Source organism: Aegilops tauschii, chromosome 7, assembly GCF_002575655.3.
Source record: "Aegilops tauschii subsp. strangulata cultivar AL8/78 chromosome 7, Aet v6.0, whole genome shotgun sequence".
Classification (NCBI taxonomy): domain Eukaryota; kingdom Viridiplantae; phylum Streptophyta; class Magnoliopsida; order Poales; family Poaceae; genus Aegilops; species Aegilops tauschii.
In genome coordinates, this window is record NC_053041.3 from 416,625,127 (window position 1) to 416,645,040 (window position 19,914).

General features: G+C 44.5%; 2 protein-coding genes across 2 annotated transcripts; one reads left to right on the plus strand and one right to left on the minus strand.

Annotated features, from left to right (window-relative positions):
• Positions 1 to 13,147: 13,147 nt before the first annotated feature.
• LOC109761651 (uncharacterized) lies at positions 13,148 to 14,422 on the plus strand. The gene has a single exon (XM_020320476.4). It carries the CDS (start codon positions 13,247 to 13,249, stop codon positions 14,252 to 14,254), a length of 1,008 nt encoding a protein of 335 aa, XP_020176065.3. The 5' UTR covers positions 13,148 to 13,246; the 3' UTR covers positions 14,255 to 14,422.
• A 189-nt stretch (positions 14,423 to 14,611) lies between these two features.
• On the minus strand, positions 14,612 to 19,568 carry LOC109761660 (chromatin assembly factor 1 subunit FAS2 homolog). The gene is made up of 13 exons (XM_020320485.3): positions 19,331 to 19,568; positions 19,056 to 19,167; positions 18,839 to 18,865; positions 18,025 to 18,097; positions 17,830 to 17,933; positions 17,530 to 17,744; positions 17,355 to 17,454; positions 17,193 to 17,259; positions 16,666 to 16,754; positions 16,436 to 16,574; positions 16,221 to 16,321; positions 15,619 to 15,780; positions 14,612 to 15,029 (listed from the first exon to the last, which is right to left on the minus strand). The coding sequence occupies exons 1-13, from the start codon at positions 19,442 to 19,444 to the stop codon at positions 14,833 to 14,835; spliced, it is 1,500 nt and encodes a 499-aa protein (XP_020176074.1). The 5' UTR covers positions 19,445 to 19,568; the 3' UTR covers positions 14,612 to 14,832.
• Between the last annotated feature and the right edge of the window lie 346 nt (positions 19,569 to 19,914).

Sequence of the window (19,914 nt, forward strand, 5' to 3'; positions counted from 1 at the left end):
GATAATATGACTACTTTTTATGTTTTCATAAATCTCAGATACTGAAGAGCATCATAATGATTATGAGCTTGTGCGCATGAAAAGAATAAACCAGACAATGCCATGACTGTCAAACTTGGCATTGAGGGACTGAAATCAAGTCTGGATGCAATGCAAACGATGTCCACCTACAGATTCGTGCTCAGAATATGATCCTAACAATGATTCTGAGCTAGAGGGAGACCTAAGTCAATATAGCTCCCTAGTGGAGGAGTCAGAGGCAGATGCCCTATCTTAATCACCCATCAAGGTGCTTGCTCTAACTTTCCAAGATTATATTGGTCGCACATATCTTGCAACTGATGCTTTGCATTGCTTCTACTTTGTTGCACTGCTATTAGCTTAGTTTACACATTGTGTATGTGAATACGCCCTGCCTATCCATTTTCAGTACATATTCCATCTGTCATCATACCATATTTATCCGTTCAAATGTTGTTCTTGTGTATTAGATGTTCAAAAGGAAGAGGGCGATTGCTAATGTGGAATAGCATGAACAAAGTATTTGAAAAAGGTAGTGACACCTGATAAATCAAATAGCCCATAAGGTGTAGTTGCAATATCACCAGACCCAGAAAACACGGCCACAACTCTAGCAGACTCTAGCCCTACTACACTGGCCATCTCTGATGCCCCAACTCAGCAGACCCCAACTGCAGCAAACAGTATGATGATGCTAGTGACATAGCACCAGCTCTACGACGCAAAACCCCCATTACAGCAAAGAGTACACCAAATCCAGTTGCCAAATCCCTTTTCGAACGAGAGAGAGCCCCAATTGCAGCAAATAGGACCCCTGTTCCACTTCTTCCCAGTTTAGAAGACGAAGCTTATATTGTTGTCAGGAACTTTGTGCCCATCTTTCCTTCATGGAAAGATTATACCACACACAAAGAACAATTTCCAATCTTCCTCTGCAACTTACGTGTAAGTAATGTATTAATGTTATTCATGGTAATTACTGCATATGTTTCTGCTGATAGAAGACACAAGATTTCATTCTTTTAAATAGGCGAGGACCAAACTGGATAGTCAAGACGAGCAAGGGTTGGTTGCACTTTTCAAGCACTTGTTGATGAAGTATCATTCCTACGTGAAGCAAGCGCACTTCGATGGCAAGCCTCTAAACAAAATTTCTGTAAAGTCTCCAGTGCTACATTTATTAGACAGTGACTAGAATGATCTTGTTACACATTGGTCTCGTCTGCAGCGTAAGGTATTGTCTATGATATCGCATCACAATTTGAACTACATTTCTGCATGTGCCTTACCGTCTCACTTGTGCGAAAAATGTTTGCAGAAGAACATTCATTCTCAAGGGACCACAGAATCTCGCAACTATACTGCACACTGCATTGCTCTTGTGAGTACCTCTTGCCCTGTATGTCCATACTTACTTTCATAGCTGGTTGATTGTGTAGCATCACTGCACATGTTAGTCTTGTTATCCTCCATTTGGTGGACATTATAAGATCTGTATCGACTCTTACATAAATTTAGAATCAACCCAATGCTTTTGAAGAGATTTAGCTCTACAGTCCTCTTGTAAGGACTGAACGTCTTCTATCACTGTACTTACATTAACAGCTACTCCCTCCGTCCCATAATATAAGAGCATTTTGTACAACACACCAGTGTACAAAACACTCTTGTATTATGTGAAGGAGGGATTGGTTCATTGTGTAGCATTCTGCATCTTATCTCCCTGGCCCACCATTTACTAAAAAATATCAGATCTATATTTAATCTTACTAAAAAGTTGAATACACACACAATGTCAGTGCAGAAGTGTAGCCCATTGCTCTTGTCAGTACATTTTGTCATGTAACGCTTGTACTTACAGGGATTGGTAGTTGATTATGTAGCATCAATCTGTATCTTATCTTCATTATCCTCTATCCCTTCCAGTATTATCATATCTATAATTACTCTCTACAAAATGTAGACTACAAGCAATGCTTATGAAGAAGATTGTGTGCTAAAATTCTTCAGTTATCCTTCCCTTGACATGGAGAAGGGCATTATAAAGCCGGTGTTAACTGTTAATGTAAGTCAGTCCTTCTAAAGCCTTTATCCTCAACTGTTGTTTAATTTGCTCATACTCTGTATCGTCAACTGTTGTTTAGTTTCCTGTTTCTATCAAAATGCATGTTTGCAACAACTGTAAGTTCCAAGTTTCAATTGTAAAACCAAATTCCTTATTCATACCATGCACATTACTCAATACTCCCTATATGTACGCTTGTTTTTGTGGATCTATAATCCAGTGTGTGGTGAAGCAGCCCACATTTGCACCTTGTCATCTCTTGTTTTATCTTACTAATGTGGCTAATGATATGAACAATATGCCATGCACATTGACCAAAACAGATACAATGATTGTCTTTGCCCTTCATTTATGCTTATTTATTTGACATGGTAATCCAGTAGTGTGGTGAAGCTCCCCGCAATATGAACAATGCCAAATTATGATATTGATATTTTGAACTGACTCTTTATTTTCTAACTTGAAATTGGATGGAATTGACAGCACTGTTACCATCTTTGTTTATACACGTGCAAAACCGGTCATCTCTCTGCTTGTTTCAGGGTGATATGCCTGATGGCATGCACAAGTCTGCTGAAGGCTGTGAGACAAACCCAACATATATTGCAGCAAAGAAGGCAAAGCATCTTGAAGATAGCGAGACAACCCCAAAGTCATGTCTTGATGCAGTGTTCAAGTTACTTGAGACTAGTAGTCAGACAAGCTCATAGAATTCGCTGCCTGAATCAGTTCGACTTCTTCAGTCTCAAGTTCCAGCAGAAAGGCATTCTGCAACTCAACTTCGACTTGAAGTCCAATCTCTAAGGAAGATCGCGGAGAACACCAATGAGAACCTCATTGCTAAACAGCTACACCTGGAAGCTATGACCGACATGCTAGGTCGATCTCATAGCCTTGCTCGGTAGCTTGCGCCATAGCTCCCGCGCAAGGCTAACCTTTCTTGAATTGTCTTGGAAATGGTCTTGGTTCAGTATTATTTTGTTACGCTGCAATGGCGCCCAGTTTTTGTAATCTGATTCTTCATTGCGCTTTATGATCACTGGTGGCGAACTTCAATGCCCATGGATGTAATATACCCTAAATCCTTTATTGTATAGTGTAGGTTTCTAAGTTACTATGTTGTAATTTCTTTATTGTATAGAGTAGGTTTGTTCTTAATTCCTACTAGTTACCGTATATGCCATCATTTGTTATCTGGAAAAAACCGCGAAAATTTGATGTAGTCGACCGGGCCGAAACATTCGCCTCTAACGGGCCCGCATTTTAGCAGGCCACAATTGGGCCGGCTCGCAACTTTCTTGCGCCTAAAAGGCCATTGGGGCCCTTCACACTTTGCGCCAGGTCCACAACTTACATGGGCCTACATTCGGCCCAAAGATCAGTTTGGCCTTTAGTGGACCCAACGCTTAGTTGGGCCCATGTAGCTCCGGGCCATTAACAAGCTGAATATTCTGCTGACCTGTTACGGCCCAGAAGATACCATGGGCCTTTTGCAGGCCGAAATGCACGTTGGGCCTCAATTTTCAATAGTCGTCCACGGGCCTTTAGCAGCCTGAAATGTAGACCGGGTCATTATTGGCCCATTTATATGACGGGTCATTACCATGGTGAAACATATCTCGGGCCTTAGTTGGCCCACTGATATCATGGGCCTTTAAGAGGTCGAAAGCTTAGTAGAGGCATCCGCAGGCCGAATTATACGACAGGCCTTTAACAGGCCCAAAGTCACGTTGAGCTGAACTGTTGCCACCTTGATCACGGGCCGTTAGTGGGCCGGATGTCGCGTCGGACCATATATGGCCCATGGGCAGCATGGGCCATTCCCAGGCCGAAAGACAGACCGAGCTGAAATGGGCCCATGTCTACATCGGGCCTCTAACAGGCTGAAATGTCACTGGGCTGTAATTGGGCCCAAATACTCGATGAATAATTAATGGGCTAGATCTGGCTTTGGGCCGTAAATGGGCCATGTTTAAGCAGGCGATTAGTGGGCTGGCCCACTAGTACCTGAGTAAATACTACAGGCCTTTGACTGGGCCGACCTTTTTTACCTATATGGGCCTCTGTTGGGCCCTGCCATGTGTCGACGTATCATAGGCACGTCTCCTCCATTGGATGGACCACATCTGGCCCACCGAGGAGCCGACACGTGTTTCCTTCGGCCAATGATGATTTTACACGTGGAAATCCCCATTGGTCCGGGCTGTTAACGGGTTATCGGATCCAAACCGGAACCCGATAGCTTAACGGCGACCCGTTATGGTGGATGGCACGTGTCGGTTACCCTTGACGAAAGCGCTTCCATGACGCGCCATTTATCATCATGGAAGTGGACACTTCCGTGATGATAATTTTGGTATTGTCATGGAACACTTCTACGACAGCACAGGTATGACAATCTTGATTCTGTCATAAAATCATCATGGATGTACATACATGACAGAAAACGTGACCTACTGTGACAAACACATATTATCACGGAAGTGATTTTTTTGTAGTGATGGTAGACACACCTAAGGACGACGAGGGTAAGGAGGACAAAAAGGATGTCCCTAGACGTCGACGAAAACGCAATAAATGCACCGATAGGGGGGACGCCAGTAACAACCATACTGGCAATGGTACCCCAGGTAACAACACTACCCCCGATGGTGCCGAAGACCATGATGCCGGCGATGGTGCCAAAGACCAGGCCAAGGGCGGTGAAGCCATTCCTGACTGGACTAATAGCATTACAGAAAATCATGAGGATCTCGACGATCCCGATGATAGCAACTATATCCCAGAATTAGAAGAGGACATTAGCCTCAACCCGGAGTTCATCATCCCCAAGAACATCCTCGCTTTGAAGGCCTTCCACCGATGGCTCATTGCCCCGCCCGGAGCATCAAGCAAGGGCAGGAGAAGCTTAAAGTCGACCAAGATACACTCAACGACCAATGGGTAGAGGTCCTCGCAACCGAGCAAGATCTCGAACAGCGATGTGCGGACCAAAATAAATCCTAACCATGATGTCGTCTACTTCCAGCACTCGAGGAAGAAATGGACAACATCCTGCTTTGTCAGCAAGATGAAACTGATAAACCGGATCGCCCTCCTCGGGGGCGGGATAGACCACGGAGTGACCTTCGAGAAGTTCCCGAGATCCCCCGCCGTGAGCACAGAAATCCGATCTGATCTACCGCACAATACGATTTGCGATGCATATTGACCGCCCAACTTGTCCCACCACGATCCATATACGAATCAAAGGACCGCACGCCTACTAGACAGGCCAGAAATCAGGCATGGATTGACAAGCATGATAGGTCTCGGGACGACCTCCGGGCACGGACAGCGGCAGACGTCCGACAAACTGTTGCTCGGGTCCAAGGAGCGGCACATCTGATGTATCCTACAGATGAGGTCATGCAACATCAGTTCCCGGAGGGGTTTAAACCTGTGAGCGTCGAACAATATGATGGAACGACTGACCTGGCTGTGTGGATCGAAGATTTCCTTCTCCACATTCATATGGTCCGAGGAGATGACCTCCATGCCATCAAATATTTATCGCTGAAACTTAAAGGACCAACAAGGCATTGGCTCAACAGCTTGCCCAAAAACTCTATAGGCAGCTGGGAGGAGCTGGTAGACACCTTCCGAGCCAACTTCCAGGGGACCTATGTTCAGCCCCCGGATGCTGACGACCTGAGTCATATTAAACAACAACCCGGCGAGTCTGCCAGGAAATTTTGGAATCGGTTCTTGACCAAGAAAAATCAAATAGTGGATTGTCCGAATGCATAAGTAATTGCTGCATTCAAATATAGTGTTCATGATGAATGGATGCGACAGCTCGGACAAGATAAACCAAGAACCATGGCGGTTCTCACCGCTCTCATGACACGGTTCTGCGCAAGAGAAGACAGCTGGTTGGCTCACAGCGCTGGTCATAACAGAGACACAGGCACCTCCGAAGCACGGGATGAGAACGGAAAGCCAAAATGCGGTAAGAGCAACAAACGTCGCCATAAAGGCAACAATGATGACGCTGATGAGGCAACTCTGCATGCCAGCTTCCGCAATCAACGCGGCAGCCAGAAGAAGAAGCCCTTCAAAGGCAATAGGGATGGCGCATCTACGTTGGACAAAATCCTCGACGGGCCTTGCCAAATTCATGGCACACCTCATAAACCTGCGAACCACACTAACGGGAACTATTGGGTTATAAAGAAGCCGACAAGATTATAGGCAGAAGTTCAAGCAAAGGCCAACCTCATAGTGAGGATGAGGACAAACCCCCTAGGCCAAGCAATGGAGGCCAAAAACAGTTCCCTCCCGAGGTAAAGGATGTGAACATGATTTACACCACACACACATCCCCAAAAAGGAGAGGAAAAGACCGCTACATGATGTAAACGCCCTAGAGCCCGTAGCGCCAAAGTATAACCATGGTCGGCTTGTCCGATCACTTTTGACAAACGAGACCATCCGACCAGTATTCGTCATGGAGGCACGGCGGACTTGGTTCTCGACCCCATCGTGGATGGTTTTCACCTCACACGAGTCCTTATGGACAGAGGCAGCAGCCTCAACCTGATCTATGCTGACACAGTCACAAAGACGCACATTGATCCATCAAAGATTAAACCCAGCAATACCACTTTCAAGGGTATCATACCAGGCGTCGAGGCGCGGTGCTCCGGGACTATAACTCTGGAAGTGGTCATTGGCTTGCCCGATAACTTCCGAAGCGAAGACTTGATCTTCGACATCGTTCCTTTCCGTAGTGGCTATCACGCACTACTCGGACAAACGGCCTTCGACCGTTTCCACGCCGTTCCACATTACTGATGTATCGTACTATGTGACTTTATTCAGTTTTTTAGAACCTGCCATTGTTGTGTTGTATGACTTCTTAATATCCGCTGGGAGAACGCCCTTGCCCGACCAAATATGCGCATGTTAGCATTGGCCATGTGGACGAGGGCCCCTTGTGAGCTCGGCATGCTGGTTCGTGCCCTATTGCACTGACTTTGGCCGCGAGCTCTGGATCAGTTCTCTGCATACGTTAAGACATGTCTGAACTCGATCGACTAGATTAGGTCGTAAGCCTGGTGACCTTCTGCCTTTGTTTTTGTTGAGCGGCTGAAGGTCTATGTAGCGTGAATCCAGCCCCCGTACTTGCACTTCGCTGAGCTGCAGGGGGTTCAAAATACGATGCAGCCCCGAGTCACGAATAAGATCTCTCGTACCATCCGCAAAGAGTTTCAAGGGGGGTTTAGTACTTGGCTCGTGTTATATCTTTTGATATGATTTGTATGAGGGTCCCGTGAGCACATTGGCCGTGTACTTTGGTGTGTTGCTTTTTATATATATATATATAAGCAAGACGAAAGCTTGTTTCGAGAATAGTAGTGTCATAATAAAAAGACAAAAACACAAAAGACATTATTCACATCCAGATTTGTCTCTTTTTTTTGTTTCTATATGTATAGATTGAGTTTGGATTTGAAAATTTTGAGGATCGTATAAACATGTGGTGCGAACATCCACAAACAAAAATGGAACTTTTACAAACTTTGAAATCTGATTTTTGTAGCTCTGGGTACTCTCACTAGGCTTCGATCTCGATCGCTCTCATAAATGTGCCGGCATCTCCATGGATCGACGACATTGCCATGTGTTCGCTTCCGTTCAGAGATTCGGTAGTCAGAAGCCGTTGCAAATTAAGGAAGGAAGGACATGCCGATAAACATAAAAAATAGAGTACATACCTTAACGAGCGCAGAAAGGACAGCATACATAGTCAGACCTTTCCTTCCGTTATTGATTGTGCGGCCTTTTGGTGGCATTTAAATTCGGGAGCTCCAAATCGCGCAGCTCGATTAGGCTAATCAAAAGTAGCAGGGCCTGGCCTGACATCGCCCAAGCAAGCTGAAACAAGGAACGAAAGACGCACCGCACCCAGCGTTACCGAGCTGTACTGAGTTGCTTTGCTGCATAGACAAACCATCATTTCTCCTTTCCAAGCTACTGGAATTGGCAACATCGGCACCCGCCTTTCTTTCTTTCTACATATATCGCTAGGTAAAATCCATGGCTGCCTTTTTAATCGTACTGCATGTTCCATGGACCATATGCATATGGTACTTGTCTTCTTTGGGGCTGTGTTCATTGGAAACCGGCCGAGGACCATCCTTCAATTCTTTCCTTTTTATAGCATTCTTCAGGTTTGTTGGGCTAGAGCATATCTTGCAAGTATAGGCCGAATGTTAACAGCACCTTATTTTTGGTACCAAAACTGGCGCATGTCAAAACAACAATTAGATCATTCCAATACAATGGAGTTTCACTTTGAAAACTCAAGCAAGAAGTTATTGCCACTTGGCGATTACGATCCAACCTAGTAATTCCCTTTGCTGTGCATGGAATAGACAGCACACAAGAAATTCAGATTACAGTTTCTGATGGTTCGATTCATTTAGAGAAGACCGTGGCACTTCAGGAAATTTCAGTAAATTGGACCCCATGGCGCTTCAAAATCGGCGTCTTTCTGTTTACACATCTCCTAAGATGCTTGGGAAATTTGGTCACTACAATTGTTACTGCTATAGATAAACTCACAAATTGGAAATGGTAAATCTATGTATATCTTTTGTTTAACCAATGCAAGTTCTCATTATTGATGTCATGGAATATAAACGTAAAGCCAAGCAAAGATGTAAACATAATGCAAGAAAACAAACACTGAATTAGGACTCTGATTTCCAACTGCACTAGGATGGCTAGTAATACACTCCTGAGGTCGAATGGTCATAGCATCTCAGGATGACGATCCCTCTCCTTCTCAACCGTTTGGATTCTGATCGGCATGCCATCAGCACTGACGAAACAGAATGTCCGGTAATTGATGTATTCGCTGTATGTACATGTCCCTTTTGCAGAAGGGTCAGCTAGCCTACAATATTATTCGTCTTGCTACTTCTTTCTATCCTACACATTCCTTCAAGAGCATGCCTTCAACATTATATAGTTACAACTCATAAGATATGTAAGAAAGATTATCCCAGCTTTGCGCAACCAAAGAAAATGATTGTTTACTAGAAGGGTGACTGCAATACATATGTTACTAACTTGATATTTTCCGATCTTTGCAAACACTCCTAGACCTAGAGTCATACTCCCAAAACTTATCAATGTTTCTCATATATCTTGTCTCGATGTCATTTGTCAAGAATAGAAGTTGTAAATGGCATTCCTCTGGCTGCACTTCTTTCTCATATATTGTCTCAATGTCATTCGTCAATAATAGAAGTTGTCTGAAATCTTTGTCAAAAAAAGAAGTTGTCTGAAATGAAATTTCCCTGGCTGCACTTCTGTTTTTTCATCTGACGACCTAATGCGCATTTTTTCAGTTCTGTTCTACCATATTAATGCCATGTTTTTTTTCACACACGAATCAGAAGATCTCATTGAAGCAACCACTCATTAAACCAGGATAGTCCGAAGACACCCAAATAATTAAAAGAAAATATCATCGACTAAGGATTTCAGCAAATGTCTAGTTCACAACAAGATGTACGAAACTTGTTCACACTTTTTTATTTTTTAGTGATGGCCACCAGTCATGTACAGCACTTTTTAAGATGTTTACATCAAACATCTGACACAAAAGCTGTCCAAATTTTACAAGGTAGTCATTCAGATCTAGTGTGAAATGTGTTCTATGTTAACATCACGAGATTATTTAAGCATAGAACATTTCATATGCCTACGTATAGTAGCCACAAAAATTAGAAAAGTGCCTCTAGCAGCCCATCATACGGAGCAATTAGCTTTGAAAGTTAGTTAGCTTACAAGTGTATAACCAGAAATAAGATGCATTCTAAATCAGGTCTAAACTTGCGTCGAAGACTCTGGAATTACATTCTCATGTTTAAAATCGATTTCAGCAATTGCATTCTCCAACTTACAGCACTTCTGCATATCTTGTAGAGTTCATGGCTTCAAGCAATTACACTAAAGAATTCAGAGTTCTATCTTGTAGAGTTTTCACGGCTTTGGGCACACATCAAGTGATTTGCTCCCAACAGATGATCAAAGTACCAAACGGTAACACCAAAAACATTAATCATAGTCTCATGGAAGCAGGCCTTTGAGGGAAGCATTGCATCAAACACCGCACGTGCAAGCAGTCAAGACAATCAAGACATTTCTTCTCTTATGGGGAAGACGAGACAAGAGCGAGAATCCATAGAGGAAGGAGCTTATCAGAATGAGTGGATGAGGCTGCTGCGCGGTCGGCATCGGACGATGGTGCGATACGACGAGCGGCGGCCTGGGCGCGCGGCGCAGCTCGTCGGCGTGCCTCCGCGCGTCGTGCATCTCCTGGGTCTCAACGGCGACGAGGCGCTTTAACTGGGTGGGAATGCCGAGGAGGCGAGGAGGGGGGCACGGTGAGGTGATCGACGGTGCGGTGGTAACGGCGGAGACGCATGGCCTCCAGCGTGCGGCGGTGTAAGCGGCGCGTGCCGGGGAGGCCGGCGCGCCAGCGTGATGTACAGCCGCGGGCTGCACGCCGCCGGCACGCGCGACTTGAACGCGTCGAACGCGCTACCGCTTATCGTTCTGATCTTCTCGAGTCAAAGTTCGTGCGGTGGCCGGCGGGAAGGAAGACGATGCTGTTAGCTTTTTTTTTCCTAGGGGTACGATGCTGTTTTTTCTTCTTCTTCTTCTTTTTTGAAACTCGGGTACGATGCTGTTAGCTGGGCCAAGCAGGCCGAAGACGTAATTAATGATGTGCCACTGTGATGGGCTTGCCGCTTTTTTTTCCTTTTTTATGAGCTCGGGCTTTTGCTCAAAAAAATGAGCTGGGGCTTGCCGCTTTTTTTTCCTTTTTTGAGCTGGGGCTTGCCTCGTTTTTTAGCAAGCTGTTCGTGATTTTATTTTTTGAGTTGCTGTTCGTGATTTCGTGTCGAGACAAAATAAGTGATCCACCGAAAAAGATAAATAAAGTAAGTGATGAACTCTTGCGTAAAAACATGACGTGAGCCAAACTGTCAAAAAACCATGACGCCAGACGATTCTCAATCTGGATTTTGCATGGCCGTGGATTCAGATCGTTTCGTTTGTCTGATCAATTTTTGCCCCTTATTGTTCGACTACCTACAATTTTTTTCTCTACATCTGCATTGTATTACTGCAAGAGATTATGAAGCAGGCGAACTCATCGTGATATAGTTCAACAACTTTACTGAGGATATGTAGAGTAGAGATGCGGGAGAAAAATGTCAACAACAAAAAAATCTGAGTACATGCCCTGCCCTGAGATACCATTTCTCAAGTAAACTTCAGCAAAACGTTCAGAAACAATTGTCGTGTCAGTTAGACCATCTTCATCCAAACATCAGCGTCACAGTTTCAGCTCGGCATTCACCTATCAGAAATAGGAGCTCCTTGGGGGTGTAGCAAGGGTGCTCGCTGATCGCTTCCTTTCCGAAATCACACGTTTAGTAACGGATCTGTTTTAGATCAGGGAAGACTTGTCCCGGCCTCAACATGTGAACATACACACCCACGGCCGGAGTCGCTTTGTAACTGATATAGATAGGTGAGGAATCGTGCATGAAATCCTGGAGGGCATAGTGCCACTCGTGGTCTTTCGGAAGATGGCCTTGCAACACACTCAAGTATCTGATGTGCGGTTTTTGCATGCTTACAAGCTATATCTTTCAGTAGCAGGAGATGATGTTAGGCTGATGGGATGTCATCAGCGCACAACGTCTGGACCTGGACGGAAATCAAAGGATCTACGGTGTGGCCACTTGGCCAAAATAATCACAAGAGCTACAATCAAACTATACATACATCTTTCTTTATTTCTTTCTTAGTTCGGAGATTGATTGAAGTTCGACTCTCCGACATGCCGGACTCAACACAATGGAAGTTAACTAAAAATGGGATATTTACGGTGAAATCTTTTTATACGGATCTGATTAATTCTGGCCCTCTCTCACGGTCACTACATATATGGAAGGTTAAGGTTCCTTTGCGGATTAAAATTTTTATGTGGTTTGTCCACAAGCAAGTAATATTCACAAAGGACAACTTACTTAAGAGGCGATGGGTCGGCAATTCGCGGTGTTGTTTTTGTGCTCAGGATGAGACAATACAACATTTATTCCTTGAATGCCCACTTGCCAAGTTACTTTGGAGAACGATTCATATAGCCTTTAATATCAATCCTCCAGTAGATATTGTGTCTTTGTTTGGGACGTGGTTAGCTAGGGTTGAACAGATCACGGCAGCTCGTATTCGGATTGGAATATGTGCGTTATTATGGGCTATATGGAACTGCAGAAATGATATGATTTTTAACAGACAACATAACTTAACTTTTTTGCAGGTTATCTTCAGAGTTACAACTTGGATCCGTACGTGGTCCTTACTCACTCCTATGGACTCCAGGGAGCCTTTGATTACTGGGTGCAACCAATGGGAGATGGTGGCTCGGGTTATATTCAACCGGTTCGGATGGCGTTCGCATAACAGGATAGGAGTCTAGAGAGCTTATCCTTATTATTACCGTATCGGTTGTCTTTGTCCGCTTGTAATTTTCCGGTTTATGTACTTTGTTTTGCTCCGTTTACGAGCTGTAAGACCTTTGCGTTAATACTTTCTGGATTTTTAATAAGAGGGCCGCATGCATCATCATGATGCAGACGCCGGGGATATACCTCCATTTCCAAAAAAAAAAAACAAGATGATGATGATCTATATGCTACGCTAATTCGGAATAAAGCCATGAATGATACACATATCGGCGTGTAGTGTGGCTGTGTAGGTAGGATTTCATTAGGATCTACCAATGAGGACCAAAGTGGCAAAAAAGAGAGAGCAAGGGCCGCCGGCCAGCTACATGGGCTTTGATGCCAAGGAACGGATTGTTTAGAAGCAACGTACCCCAGCTCAAGCCGTAGCATTGCAGCCAAGTCACTCAAATCTTCAAACCACATCACACTCCTCGTCTCTTTCCCTCCCACAACACACGCACATATATAACCACATGCATGTTCATGCTCACCACCACAACACACTGCACCATCTCCTCTCACTACACCTACAGCAGCAGCAGCATTGTCCCAGAGCGAGCATCATCAACTAGCTCATCCGGCAATGGCTTTCAACCCAAACCCTCCAGGCCTCGGTTTCCCCTTCCCCTTCTTCCCTCCACCCAACACCTACGCTCCTCCAAACCCTTTCGGTCCAAGGCCGCCACCAAGCCCTTTTGGTCCAAGGCCGCCGCCACGCCCTCAAGCGCCACCACCGCCACGACAGCCTGCGCCACCCGTTCAACCCCCGCCGCGCCCTCAAGCCCCACCACCACCACGACAGCCTGCGCCACCCATTCGACCCCCGCCGCCTCCACGCCGTGCTCCCCCGCCATCAACCCAGCCTCCTCCTCCACGTCGTGCTCCACCTCCACCAACTCAGCCACCACCTCCGCCCCGGCGTGCGCCACCATCACCGCCGCCGCGCCGTGCTCCACCTCCACCCTCACCACCGCCACCTCGTCGTGCTCCACCCCCACCATCACCGCCCATTCGCCCACCTCCACCACGCCCACTAGCCCCACCTCCGCCACATATCAGCCCACCAACACCTCCACCTAGCCCTCCACACCACATGGTCATCATCGTGGTGTTCGTCTCCCTAGGCGGGCTCCTCCTGCTTGCATGCCTAGCTGCCTTCTGCTTGCACAAGAAAAAGAAGAGGAAGACAGAAAGGAAGGCAGAGGTACTGAACTTCAGCGACCATGTCCATGTCCACAAATCGGCCATGTCAGGCCCTGGGGGATCCAAGGCCGTCAGGCTGACAGTTGACGAGGACGTCAAGTTCCAAGAGGTGGTTAAGGAATCAGAGGCCGTCGGCAAAGAGTCGGGCACAGCCACAGCAGGAAACCACAACGCTTGGATGTGGAACAAGAAACAGAAGAGCAAAGCAAAGCAGGATTCAGAGGTCATCAACGTCACCGGACACATCCATGCTGATGAGAAGATCGAGTCAGGGCCCCACGGCGAGAAGATTGAGGTCCTTTCAGAAGATGAAGATATCAGGTTTGAAGAGGCAGACAACAAAGAAGAATCGTCTGCAAAATCAAAGGCACGCATTACCAAGTTCTAAGACGATGGCACAATCTGCCCAAGATTGCCTGCACTGATGACACTTCAGCAGCTCGAGGCAATGATCAAATCCATACCCACGCTGATTTCATGCATTTATTATTTTGATAAAGACTGTATCTCTTTCGTGTGATTGAAATAAGGGCGTCAGAGACCCAATTTGATTGAATCGATATGCAAACTATTGTTGTCAACAGTTACATATGAGCAATTTATGTCTATGAATGGATTTCCTTAACAAAATATCACAGAACAAACAGTGAAAAGACCCTTAGCGAATAAGTATACATATGAGCAATTTATGTCTATGAATGGATTTCCTTAACAAAATATCACACAACAAACAGTGAAAAGACACTTAGCAAATATTACTTCTTAACAAAATGTGCTCGCAAATAGACATGATCTTTCTGCCCATAAAATTGATCCATACGTGCCATGAGCAGAGTGGATTTCTGGGACTACGGCAGAAGGTGAAAACAGCAGCAGGCTACATTTCTTTACACAGTAACCTAATTTGTAGTTTCCAGTACTTGTTGTCAATACAAAGGATATCATGATTCTAACTACTTCTGCTACTTAGTTAATTGCAATAGGAGTAATTCGCTTCTTAGTAGGCTTACTCGATGCACTCTTCTGGGCTGACACTGGTGGCGGTGTCACTTCTACAGACATAGGACTGGCTTCCGTCTTAGCTTTGCTGGCACCAACATCAACGTCCATGTTGTCTGCCTTTGGCTTTGCATGTTCACAGGCCACATTTCCTTCCTTCATTCCTGAAGAGTATAGAAGAATAACCATGAAAGGACGGTCGCCACAGGGAAAGTGCATGCAAGAAGGAAAAAAGACAGCCAATGTATGCAGGATGCAGATTCAGACTGAAACTCTCTATTAGACTATTAAGCAGAGTTACTACCCTGTTTAGAATGATGGTCCTTGATGCATATACAATTTTCATATGAGCGTATATACTGACACTTAACTGAAATAAACACACTGGAAGACTATTTGGTCTATTAAATGTGATTGTTATTGTTGGCATTGTGTATGGCCGACTTATGTGTGTGGTAGGAATTATTTTAACAAAATTACACATGACCAATGTCAGAACAGCTAGCGGTTGCATGTTACTCATAACTAAATGTGTTCAGAAACAAAACCATTCTTCCATGTGGTTCCTCCGTGTGTACCATGATCAGAAGGGAAATTCTGGGGCTAGAGCTGAAGGAGAACATGGGCACAAACAAAATTTCTTACACTTAACGTAAAAGTGATTGTCCAGTACTACACAAGATGTCATAATCTTAACCAATTCAGCCACATAGTTGATTGCAACGCGAGTAAATTGCTTCAAAGTAGGCTTACTCAATGTGATATTTTCGACCAACACTGGTGGAGGTGTCACTGTACCCACGGGGCTGCCTGACTTCTTAATTTTGCAGGTACTGACATCAACTTCCATGCTATCTACTGTTGGTGGCTTGGTATTTCTGCATGTGACATTTCCCTCTGCAACTTCTTTTTTTCCTGTGAGATTTTCAGAAAATTGAACTGTTAGAAGAGCATTTTCAAGTAAATGCATGCCATGATGGACAACTGTCCATCTTACTAGCATCTAGCAGCATAAAATTATGCACATTTGTCTTAAACCATGAATCAAAGGGAGTTGCATCCATGGATTACGAGTCCAAGGACTAGTCAAGACTAGTCTATGAGTCTCAACTCCAGGGTCGACTACACTTCAGTTTCGACTAGTCTATGAGTCGGAACTTCAGTGTCGACTAGTGTCGATTAGTCACGCATAGTCTATGAGTCAGCCTCGGAACGACTCGTCGACTGGTCAACTCGTCAACCTTTGTTGCATCATAAGGTAAGATGCACCAATCATTGGGGTCATGATAAGAAACTGTCTGCAAACCGCCCTCCCAGAATGAGAGAAGACAGAAAAGGGAATATATAGAAAATACCTGAGAGGGCATGTGGCTGCCCTAGTTCCTCATTCTCAAACTCAATAATAGTGCAGTAACCATCTCGCGATGACAATGACAAGTACTTCGCATCAGGAGACCTGGCAGAATAAGGAAAAGATAAATTTCTAGTTCCAGTAGGAATGCCAAATAGACTGAGTTCCTGTTTAACAAATGGAGAAGACTCTAGAAGCAAAAACTGTTGTTGTACTCACCATGCAATATCCGTAATGGCGGCATAATGTAGACCAGCGTGTATTAGAATTGGAGCAGCACTTTCGGTGTCATAGACATACAGAGAGTTGAAAGTGGCAACGGCAAAAACAGCTCGGTAAGGAAGCTTGAATAAACCTTCTGCAACAGTACAGAAGTAGTTCAATTTCACTGTAACAGATCAGTAACACCATGAGAACCTCCTAGCGGGGTTGCAAGCCAATGAAGCTACCTGATTGAGAACCACGTAGGGTGAAAACAATAGGGCAAAAACGAACTGCTACTATAGCTTTACTTGCACCAGGGAGTTGTATTGCAGGCCTGCAGGGCCAAACAAATTAGTATCCTAACGAACTACAAAACTATGTATACTGGAATAAGTTATACGCTCAAGAAATAAGATACTAAAAATTTAGCGTGTATCCAGAAACCACACAATTATTTATAGCATTCTAAGACAACTAGGGAATCAAAGAGCTCTCAAAGGTTAGAATGTTAGTTCCATTCTATAACTGACTTTTAGATGAAGCAAGTCGATCTAATTTCCAGAAGCGCCTGTGAAATTATGTACAGCCTTCTTCAACTTTACTTCTGATTGGATGTTCGTGTAATGTGAAGGAACAAATCAGTGATAGAGCTTATTTAATGCTTTATTTTTTACATTATGTTACTGTAGGTACCAGCTGAACTCAAAGGATGGAGTCATTTATTTTAAAGGTGGGATCATAGAGATGTTATTTCAAGTATTAAATGTGCTACCTTGACAAGTCTCTCCTTGACAAAATATAGGCAGTGTTGATCACTTCAGATGAGTATTTGCACAGGCCTGGTTAAGATAAAGAAGAGAGCAAAACTTGTTAATGGGATAGAGAATGTGGTGAAGGTGAGCTAAATTGTGTGCACGTGGTAAAATAATTATACCTGCTGGCAGTACCAGAAAAGACCCATCCGGTGACCATGCCAGCCTCCGGAAGAAAGATGGTAATGTCTCATCATGAAACAAATGAGTTTTAACTGGTGGCTGCAAGATAAAGGATTATCTTACTTGTTCAATGCACATCAAAAGGATGTAGCAGTTAAAGTACATCAGACGAACCTTAGACTCGTCATGATTTTGAAGTTCTGCCTTCACTAGTGTATGCTGGCAAACAAAGTTCATCTTCTCTGTATTCTTGGATTTGCCTTGAGGCTTGTTTGCATAAATTTTACAAGTTCTGTCAGAGCTCAAAGAGGCAATATATTGACCCAGAGGATCCCATGCCACCCCCTGAACATAATGCAAATGGCCTTCCAACATCTGTTGCACCACACCTGAGAATGATGTTGCATATCAAGCATATGATACAGAAGCCAAGATGGTGGAAACATCGAATCACCTGTTTTTGGTAGGAATTACCTTTATTAGCATCCCATATTATGCAACTGTTGTCAACTGAAGCAGAAACAAGGTATGACCCATCACTCGACCACTGCAGGTCAAGAACATCCTTGCGATGGAACCTGCCATACAAACAAGGCCAAAATAATTGAGCATGCATCAAAACAAGAGTGCTGCTTCAAGGAACCATTATTTTCAGATGGTATATCTCACAATAAGGATTTGTGTATTTTCCAAGCCTCGCCATCATCAGTGGAGTGCAATGTCCAAAGGATAATACCACCACCTGTCACACAAAGGCGCAAGAATTATTCTCTCAATATAACTGTTAATCTCTGGTGTGTGAAGCATTTCATGATCTCAATGAAATATTAGAGTGCCTTGAGTTATAAAGGTTGCAAACTAGCACCTTGGTGCATACAGATTGTTGGAAATAACATGTTCAACAATTAAGACCTAACTATTGAGAGATGGGAGCGAAATTACAGACATGCCAGGTTAATTTGGTGATTGGCTGAACAGAGTTCAGCAGCTTTCCAGCTTGGTCTTGGTTTTGTAGAACTTTGTACCCTAACTTGTACAACCAAACATGTAAATATAATTCAAATGCCGCAGTAGAAATTTTCCTACTTTTCTCGGTCAAATTTAAACCATCAGATGCAAATTACCGAAGAAACCAGTTTACATACCTAGGACACACAAAATTCACCCGATCAATTAGCTACAACAACGATAGCTTCAAGTAGGACGAGTTAAGTTGTACTTCTACAACAGATGTAAATGCTCAACCAAGTGGTGCTTGTACACAAGCATGCCTTTGAGTAGAGCTCGTGACAAACATGCTAACTACAGGACCAAGCAGAGTGGTGGATACTTTTCTGGCTGTTTTCTATTGTGTTGGTTATGTTGTAAACTTCAAACCCTCCGTATGGGAATAACCAATAAATTTCTTCCTTCATTGAATTGGGAGAAGTGGTGCCTTCCATAACAGCGAAACAAATAGGTGTCAGTGCAAAATTGAACATACCATCAGCACCGGACGCCAGATTTTCACCTGTATGTAACCAGTGCAAAAGATGGGGTTAATTAAGCGTATTCAAACAAAAAATGCATTGAGTGTTTATTTTATCTTCATTTTTTCCCAGGAAAGAAAACATAAGAAACTTCTCAAACGAAATGAAAATAACAAATAGATGCTGCCTACGCTGACATTGAAGATATTGTGAAATTACGTTACCACCTACCAGAAGGAGAGAAGCGGAGAACATTGACGGCGGAGCTGTGAGACGAGAGGCTGCTGACGTAGGAAGCGGTGGGGAGCTTCTCCTCCGACTCATCCGACGCTATCGCCCAGATCTGCAAGCCAAACGCCATGAAATCGGAGGGGATAAGTCGAGGCGTGAAGTTCACGGACTATCCTTGCAACCCCAGCTAGAAAATCAGCCACAGGCCGGACCGAGGAGGCACGGCACAGTCACGAGATTCGGATCTCCTGTGCAGAGAAAAGAGAATGGCGGACCTTGATGTCGTGGTCTCCGCCGCCGGTGGCGAGGCGGCGGGATACGGGGTGGAAGTCGAGGGTGAGCACCGGCTGCAGGTCGTGCCAGTTGATCTGCACCGTGCCGCCACGCATCCTCTCCGTCGTCTTTTTCTCCGGCGGGATGGATCGAAAATCGCCTCGGAGACTAGGGTTTGGGGAAGGCGGGAAAACGGAGGGGACTGGGCGCGCGACTTCACTTCCGCTCCCTCCAAATGCAGACTCCAGTGGGGAGAAGAAGAGAGAGAAGGGCAGTTGATGCTGGGCCGCTTGTGGAAGCGGCGAGTGGGCTATATTACGGCCCACTACCTCCTTCCGGCTGCCTATTTTCATGGGCTCGGCAGTATTAAGTGTTTAATTTCCTTGATTTCTAGTTTTCTTCCCTGACTCTATAGTACTCCCTCCGTTTCGTAATGTAGTCCATATAGATTTTCTTGAAAATTCAAACTTCATGAAATTTGTGGAGAAAACATTTACATCCGGAATGTCAAACATATTTCATTATAGATTCATCATAAGATGTACTAGTTTCATATTTTATATATTTGGTATTGTAGATATGAATA

What these genes read in the sequence shown, in the direction of transcription:
- LOC109761651 (XM_020320476.4), top strand. Translation starts at nt 13,247, where the DNA reads ATGGCTTTCAACCCAAACCCTCCAGGCCTCGGTTTCCCCTTCCCCTTC.
- LOC109761660 (XM_020320485.3), bottom strand. Translation starts at nt 19,444, where the DNA reads ATGCGTGGCGGCACGGTGCAGATCAACTGGCACGACCTGCAGCCGGTG. An exon ending in GCGGAGACCACGACATCAAG is followed by an intron (nt 19,168 to 19,330) that starts GTCCGCCATTCT and finishes TTTGGCTTGCAG; the next exon opens with ATCTGGGCGATAGCGTCGGA. An exon ending in GCAGCCACATGCCCTCTCAG is followed by an intron (nt 15,781 to 16,220) that starts GTATTTTCTATA and finishes AAAATCTCACAG; the next exon opens with GAAAAAAAGAAGTTGCAGAG.